Source organism: Otolemur garnettii, unplaced genomic scaffold (genome assembly GCF_000181295.1).
Source record: "Otolemur garnettii isolate 467f Iridium unplaced genomic scaffold, OtoGar3 scaffold00003, whole genome shotgun sequence".
Lineage (NCBI taxonomy): Eukaryota > Metazoa > Chordata > Mammalia > Primates > Galagidae > Otolemur > Otolemur garnettii.
The window spans coordinates 3,983,275-3,991,231 of record NW_003852398.1 but is presented as its reverse complement, the minus strand read 5'-3'; the positions used below and the strand labels follow the sequence as shown (position 1 = coordinate 3,991,231).

Sequence of the window (7,957 nt, the reverse complement as noted above, 5' to 3'; positions counted from 1 at the left end):
GTTGTTTAGCTGGCCCAGGCTGGGTTAGAACCCACCACCCTCGGTGTATGTGGCCAGCGCCCTGCTGACTAAGCTACAGGTGCCACCAGGAATGAACTTGTCTAAGGCTCCTGATCCGTATTGGCAAATTGCTTTACAAAAGGGAGCATAGGTTTACATTCCTACTAGCATTCCATGAGAGCGTGGGTCTCAGCAGACCTTTGCTGAAATTGACTGTGATCATTTAAAATATATACACCAATTCGATAGGTATAAAATGGGATCTCATTTTGAATATGGGACTTTCTTGCAGCAAAGCTTTGTTGATGTTCCTCCTCCCTCTTCTCTGGACTTATAGGAAAACCACCAAGGAGAGCCTGGCCCAGACGTCCAGCACCATCACAGAGAGCCTGATGGGGATCAGCAGGATGATGTCCCAGCAGGTCCAGCAGAGCGAGGAGGCCATGCAGACTCTAGGTAAAGCCACGGCTAGAGTAGGGGGCTTCTCCCAGAGGCACTGGCTCTAGCACCCTTGCCCAGCCTTTCCAGTCTGGGTGCCTCCATTGTTGCCTGCCCAGAGCTTACTGACATTTGTGGTTCCTCACTCATGATGTTACTTTGCAGTGTATTACCTACAGTGGGAATATTCTGCTCTTATTTCTCTTTTCAGTTATTACAGTTGTATTAGAAGCCCCTACACTCCTCAGTGATTCCCCAGGGGAAGCATTCCCAGGAACTCATGTGAAAAGCAGAGATCCTCAGGCCTCTCCTGGAGGGCATCAGCAGGGTTGGGCAAGGGGGCTGGGATTCTGAGTTTTAGTGAGGGCTCTTGGGCTCTGCGTTCCCTGTGGCAAGCAGGTTTGGGAATTGTGGCCCCAAGAGCAATGTAGTGTATTGGCTGCTGGTAAGACCGCTAGGACCTCGATTTACAATTGTACCTCCAGTTGTTACTTTTCCTGTGAGTTCCTTTGAAATGATGCCAGTCAGGAGCTAGAATATTGAGAGACTGAGAATACTGGTGCTCTCCAACAGCTTTCCCAGAGCATCTCCCTTGTCACAGGCGGGAAGCAGTCCTCTCCGGGATGCTTCACTCTAGGAAAATAGAAAAAGAGTTTACTCTTTGAAACACTTTTGGGAATTGTCATGCATAGACGAAGTAGTGAGCATGGTGTCATGAATCCCCTGAATCTATCACCTGCTTCAGCATTATCAACTCATGGCCAGTGAGTGAGTTTCAGTTCTGCCCTTACATGGTTCGCCCATCTGGATTGTTTTGAAGCAAATCCCAGACATCATCCATAAGTATCTCTAAAAGATAAGGGACTCTTTGGGAAAAAAAACCAAAAACAACTCCATAACCATAATACCACTATCGCCCCTAGCAATTATCTGTAATTTTGAACTAGTTTTTTTTTTCTCAGTATGCCATTCAAACAGCCAGAAGAAAAAAGAAAGCAAATAAGAAAGCCCAAGGTCGCTCCTTGTGTTTGCAACTTATCTGAGCCTTCAAGCCCAGAACCAGCCAGTGGCCTCCTCCCAGGGTGCACCTGTGCACTGCTGGGCTTTGGGGGAGTCCTTGGAGGGAGTGAGAATGAGGAGACTGCATGGCCTCTGAGTCACAGGCTTTGATGCTCTGATGTGGATGTCAGGATACCCACCTCCAGCGGTGAGAAGGAGACACAAATGGTGTTGCTTTCTAGATTGTTAAGGAGCCCCCAACATGAGGGTTATTCTCGGGGCACATTTTGATAGCTTTTGAAGAAAGAGAAAAATTCTTCATCCTTTCCTTATGCCCCACAGTTTCAGCTTGATTTAAGGTGCATTAGGACCATAATTTAAAAACAAAAAAGCTGGCCAGGCGTGGTGGTGGCTTACACCTGTAATCCTAGCACTCCAGGAGGCTAAGGCAGGTGGATTGCCTGAGCTCACAGGTTCGAGACCAGCCTGAGCCAGAGTGAGACCCCATCTCTGAAAATAGCTGGGTGTTGTGGCGGGCACCTATAGTCCCAGCTACTCAGGAGGCTGAGACAAGAGAATTGCTTGAGCCCAAGAGTTTGAGGTCATACTCTACCAAGGGTGACAAAGTAAGACTCTGTCTCAAAAAATAAATAAATAAATAGATAAATAAAAACAAAAAGCCTATTCAGGATGCCTGGAATTTGCTGTGAAATTGTAGGAGTGGGGGGAGTTGCATGGGGTAGGGAGTGGGGCACACTGCATTTCATGATGTTCTGCTGGCCTCTTTTGTAATGGTTCAAAATTTTCCATAATAGTAAGTTTGTTTTTGGTTTTTTTTTAGACAGAGTCTCGACCTATCACCTTGGGTAAAGTGCCATGGCGTCAAAGCTTACAGTCACCTCCAACTCTTGGGCCCAAGCAATCCTCTTGTCTCAGTTTTTCTGTTTTTAGTAGAGATGGGGTCTAGCTTTTGCTCAGGCTGGTATTGAACTCCTGAGCTCAAGCAATCCACCTGCCTTGGTCTCCCAGAGTGCTAGGATTATAGGTGTGGGCCACCACGGCCGGCCCCATGAATGTTCTTATGATGTTTTATTATGCTTTATGGGGAATCTTTTCCAGGTAAACTGTCTACCCTAAGTATCAGGCCCAGAAGCCTATGCTCACAAATACGTTTGACCATGGGCACAATGATCCCTTAAGGGACATGGGCCCCTTAGGTATCACACAGTATGTTACGTAAGTGTCATCTTTAAGCTACAGCCTTGTCCCAGGCCCTAAGGATAGACACAGCCCACCTTCTGTCCTTCTGTGATCCTGCAAAGAGCAGGTCTGACTAGTAGATGTCCTGGCTACTATACCCCTTTCCCTTGGGGGAAAGCACTGGTGTCCCCTGGATCTTCCCCTAGCACAGACCTCACAGGGCCTGCCCACAGTCACCAGGCTGTTTTATGCCTGGTGGCTTTTCTTGGCAGCACCTGTGTGCTTCAGCGAGCCAAGGTGGGGAGCGCAGCAGGTGAGCCTTGTCTGCCCTTCTTAGTGGTGTGTATGTGCGAGGGCTTCTCAACAATCCACCTGGCTCCAGAGCTGGCTGGGACATGGGGAGCCTGTCTGTGGTGGCTCCTTGTTTCTTTTGCTCCTCTTGGTGGTCTCCATTCGTGTGCTGGGTCCTGGCTTAGAGGAGCTCGCTTAGAATGCAGGTTGTCACTGGCCTCCAGGCAGCAGAGCAAGGTCTTTGGATTTTGTGCTGTACAGTCTGAGCCAGGCCCCCTCCCTCTTTTGTTTCAGTCAATTCTTCACGAACAATCCTGGATGCAAATGAAGAATTTAAGTCTATGTCGGGGACCATTCAGCTGGGTCGGAAGCTCATTACAAAGTACAATCGCAGGGAGCTGACAGACAAGCTTCTCATCTTCCTTGCTCTGGCTCTTTTTCTTGCTACAGTTCTCTATATCTTGAAAAAGCGGCTCTTTCCATTTTTATGAGATCCCCCAAAGCTGCCATCTTTGGCCCTTTCAGCTCCTGTTTCAGGGTCCGTCCAGCTCCTGAGTACTGGCACAGGCTGTCAAGCTGAGCCACACCCGTGTTTGCTCCAGTTGCTCAGCAGGTCGGGTGGAAACAGCTCCCTGGTTTTCTGTAAGTGGCTGGCTTGGAGGTGAGCAGAGCAACAGGGGCAGGCCTGTCCTTGGGACATCGTCAGGACTCCTGAGCCCCTCGTGCCCTGTGGGGGCTGCTGGTTGGAATACTTGGAGCCCAGCTACTAGGATGTGATCCCCCCCCCCACCCCGTTCCACTGAGCTCTTATATACCAGATCTGGTAGAGGGAAGAGAGAAGAGGTGGGAAGAAGGGTGATGAAAACTCAAGGCCATTCCCTGAATAAACTTGATTGTATTTAATAGAATAAAATCCTTTTTATTAACCAGTGAGATGTAAGTGTTCCTAATTCTATATGAAATCAACACATTGTACTCCATAAATGCATTAATGTATACATGATCTATGTGTTTATGATTTAATAAAAAAAAAATGCTTTTGGTTTTGTAAGTTATCCCTCTGGGAATGTTTGTGCCTCTTCCTTTTGATGTCCAGATTTCTAGGACATGAACTTGATTGTTTATTTAGTCATTTATTCAACAAAGAATTATCAGGTAGCTGCCATATGCAGGGTATTATGGACACTACTGAGCATTACAAGTATGTTGGTAAAACCAGATATTATTCCTTCCTTAGCAACAGAAATAAGATCTCTGACTATTAGAAAGGAGAGTACTAGTAGCTCCTGTGGGACGGTGCACACCAACATCTTGAGTCTTCTCTCTGAGGTCCAGAGGGAGAAGCTAAGGCCTATGTGGGCCTAAGTTCCATTGATGACAGGGGACTAGGGCCTGGGCTAGGCCAGCCCTAGAGGTCATACTGTCTTGTGCTAAGGCCTGGAAGACCTAGAGCTTGAAATGCCAGCCTCTCCCCACTGTAGCATCCAGGACCTGGAAGGGGCAGTGAGGAGGCAGAAGGAAAGTAGAAAAGAATATGGGCTTTGAACCTTGGCTTCAGGGGTCCTCAGACTATAGCCACAGCCCACCTGGTGTTTTTGCCACCGCTGCCTGTCCTGCTTAGCAGCCGACTCATCCCGGGCCCACAGTCCAGCCCTCCAACGGTCTGAGGGACAGTGAACTGACCCCCTGTTTAATAAGTTTGAGGACCCCTGGAAACACTTGGTTTGAGACTTTGCTCTACTACTAATATAGCACATGAGCATGGGCAAGTTACCTTATGTCACTAAACCTATGTCCCTTACGTAAAGTGGAGGGATAGTCCATAGAGACCCTCGTAATCAAAAGAGATTATAAAGAAGGAAAGAATCAAAAGAGATTATAAAGAAGGAAGTGTAGCGCCCTTCTGACACCCTGCCATGGCCTTCCCAAAAGCTGCCACCCCCAGCGTGCTGGGCCCTAAGGTTTCCTGCACCACACAGCAAAGGGACCTCAGGAAAGCTGGGCCAGGTATTACCAGCTTTGTTCAGATCTGTTTGATCAGAGGATATGAAGAGCTAAAGCTTCAGTTATGAAGCAACAGGTTATTATCATGGGACCAAGTTTTAAAGGAGTGGCTGCACCCTCAGCCTGGTGAGGAGGGTCCAAATTAAAGTGTGTATATACACACATTTCATAGCCATGTATCATCCTTAAACAATTCTTAGCCTCAAAAAGACGCTCAGTGCAAATTGTGCACACATGTGTCTTATTTATAGTCAAATTAAAGCTGAGACTAAAGCACAGATGGGAAATTCCCACTCAGATTCCAGCTGTACGTGCAGCAGATGGATGTTGTCACGTTAGGATTTTCTTGTCTTAACATTTTTCTTTACTACTTCCCACTGATTGTCAACATCCTCCTCGCAGTATGGAAACTCGTGGGCTCTGTACTCCCTAAAAATGCTCCCTTTGACACTTTATTCCTTTTTTACTTGCCTCCTTAAAATAGAGTCAAATCTGATCCATTTTGAAATGTCTTTCATAACAGTATCTTGCAACCTCCTCCAGCCCCCTGGGTTGTCTTCCCAGCCAGGCTGGCTGTGCAGGAAGTGGCCCTCCCACACTCAGCCATGAGAGGGCAGTGTCCGCATTTGCTCTACGGTCTGGCCAAGAGTACGATTATTTCTATCAGTCAATTTGAAATGCTTCGATGAATATATTTTTTTAAAATCAGATATCGGATTTTTAAAAAACATTAATGCATGAAGTTAAATGTATGACTATTAAGCAGTAAGGCAGGCTGATAGGCTACATTTTCATTAGCTGATGGTTAAGGAATTAAAAGTATAGAGCAGACATCAAGAGGTTTTTCATTCAACAAGTATTCATTCCTAACACTTTGCAGAGGTCTAAGTGGGCGGACTGTTTGAGGCCAGGACTTTGAGACCAGCCTGAGCACCATGGAGAGACCCTGTATAAATAAATAAGCTGGGCACGGTGATGCATGGTTGCAGTGCCAGCTACTAGGGAGGCTGAGGCAGGACGGTCGATTGAGTGCAGGAATTAAAAGTTGCAATGAGTTATGATTATGCCAATGCATTCTAATCTGGGCTTTTTTTTTTTTTTTGAGACAGAGCCTCAAAGTGTCACCCTGGGTAGAGTGCTGTGGCATCACAGCTCAAAGCAACCTCCAACTCCTGAGCTTAAGCGATTCTCCTGACTCGGCCTCCCGAGTAGCTGGGACTACAGGCTCCTGCTACAACGCCCGGCTATTTTTGGTTGCAGCCGTCATGGTTGTTTGGCAGGCCTAGGCTGGATTTGAACCCATTAGCTCAGGTGTATGTGGCTGGCACCTTAGCTGCTTGAGCCATAGGCACCCTGCCAGGCTTTTGGTTTTATAAGGTATCCTTCAGGGAATGTTTGTGCCTCTTCCTCTGGATGTCCAGATTTGTAGGACATGAATTTGATTCATGTGAGTGAGACCTTATCTCAAAACAAAACCCAAAAAAGTATTTACTGAGCATCTGTTCTGTGCCAAGCACTGTGTTAGACACAGTGAACAAAAAGATTCCCTGTCACCGTGGAGCTTATGGTATGTGAGGGAGGGTAGGCAGATGAAAAGCGATTAATATACCAAATAAATAGTTCACTATGTTAGAAAATCAGTGGTTGGGGGGAAGTGGGGCAGATTAATGGAGATCTAGGTGTAGGAGTCAGGGCAAGTATGCAGTCTTAAGCAGAGTGGTCTGGGTTGGTCCCACTGGGTTAAGATTTGGACAGTAGGGACAGCTGAGGGAAGAGGATTGCACATGCAGCCACCAGGGCAGAGGCCCGAAGTGGGACAGACTGGTATGTTGGAGGAAGGCAAGGAAGCCAGTGTGGCAGGAGCAGAGTGGAAGTTCTCAGGAACCCCAGGATGCTGATCCGGAGGACATATCCACTCCCCCCTTACTACACTGCTCAGTGGTTGTTGGCCCTGTTGGATGCGGTTCTTCTAGAAACCTCTGTCGCTCTGTGGCACCACCCTCTCTTAGTTTCCCTTTTTCTTTTCTGGCAACTTGTCACTCTTCTTGGCTTACTTTCTATTTAGCCCTGATGGTGACTCGGGTCATAGTCCCTATGCTCCCTCTCATATTCTCTTAAAAGCAAAGTCATCCACGTCCCATGGCTTAATCGTATTTGTAGGATGATCATCAGTGGTCTCAGCTGTGTCTGCAGTCCAGCATTCTCAGGTGAACTCTGAATGCTCATCGTTGCCATTCTGATATCTCTGAGGCTCCGTAGCCTCCATGTGGTCCTGGTCACTCCCTTCTACCCCACAGCCTGGCCCTTCCCCAAGCTTCAGGGTCTTCCCTAGCCCACTTCGCTTTTCTACTTCCTGGGTCCCCTTTCCCTTCTCCAAGCCTATAACCTTGAAACCTCCTTCTCACCAAACCAGGAGATGAGATTTCACTTTATTTCATCAGATTCATACCAACATGGTTCTGAGAAGAAGCTGTTGATACGCTGTGTTGCTGAATTTAGATGGCCAAAAATGCCCTTTGGAGGTACCACGACAGGGTGGCTCAATCTGGAGATGCTTCTAAGGAAAAAAGATAATATATTATAAAAAGGATAGTAAAATAAGTTCTGTTTTCTTCCTTGGCTAGTGGTGGTCTTCCCTGGGGCCCTGACATAGGGTTTGCCCAAGCTGTGTTTCTTCCCTAAGCAAGGACAGAATAAAAATAGCTGTGGGCTAATCTAAGAGATAGTAGGCAGGAGTCTCAGCAGTGTTGTCAGGAATGACGGGCTCAGCCTGGGGGTGAAGGGAGGGGTGAGTGTCATCACCCCCACGTCCTACCAGTCTCCAACAGCAGGCCCAGGCAACATACCAGAAGCCCCAGGGCCCACAGTATTGGCCATGGTGTTGGTCAGCTTGCATCTTGAATGGGCCAGAGTGCCATGGTCAAAGCTTTTGATGGCAGAGAGGCTTGGGTTCCCTTTGTCCTCTCCCTGGCTTTATGCCCTAGGCAAGGAGTTACCCCCCTCTGGTGTCCCCTCTATTTTCTTT

General features: G+C 47.5%; 1 protein-coding gene across 2 annotated transcripts in view; it reads left to right on the top strand.

The window, feature by feature from the left end:
• BNIP1 (BCL2 interacting protein 1) overlaps positions 1-3,870 on the top strand; it is a 15,487-nt gene extending 11,617 nt beyond the window's left edge. Inside the window, exons 5-6 of one of the 2 annotated variants that reach the window (XM_023515390.1) lie at positions 338-456; positions 3,454-3,870. In XM_023515390.1, coding sequence (XP_023371158.1) covers positions 338-456; positions 3,454-3,593 — 259 coding nt within the window. In that variant the 3' untranslated portion in view covers positions 3,594-3,870. Of the gene's footprint in view, positions 1-337; positions 457-3,222 lie in introns of both variants that reach the window. The other variant, XM_003781935.3, reaches the window with a different exon arrangement.
• The last annotated feature ends 4,087 nt before the right edge of the window (positions 3,871-7,957 follow it).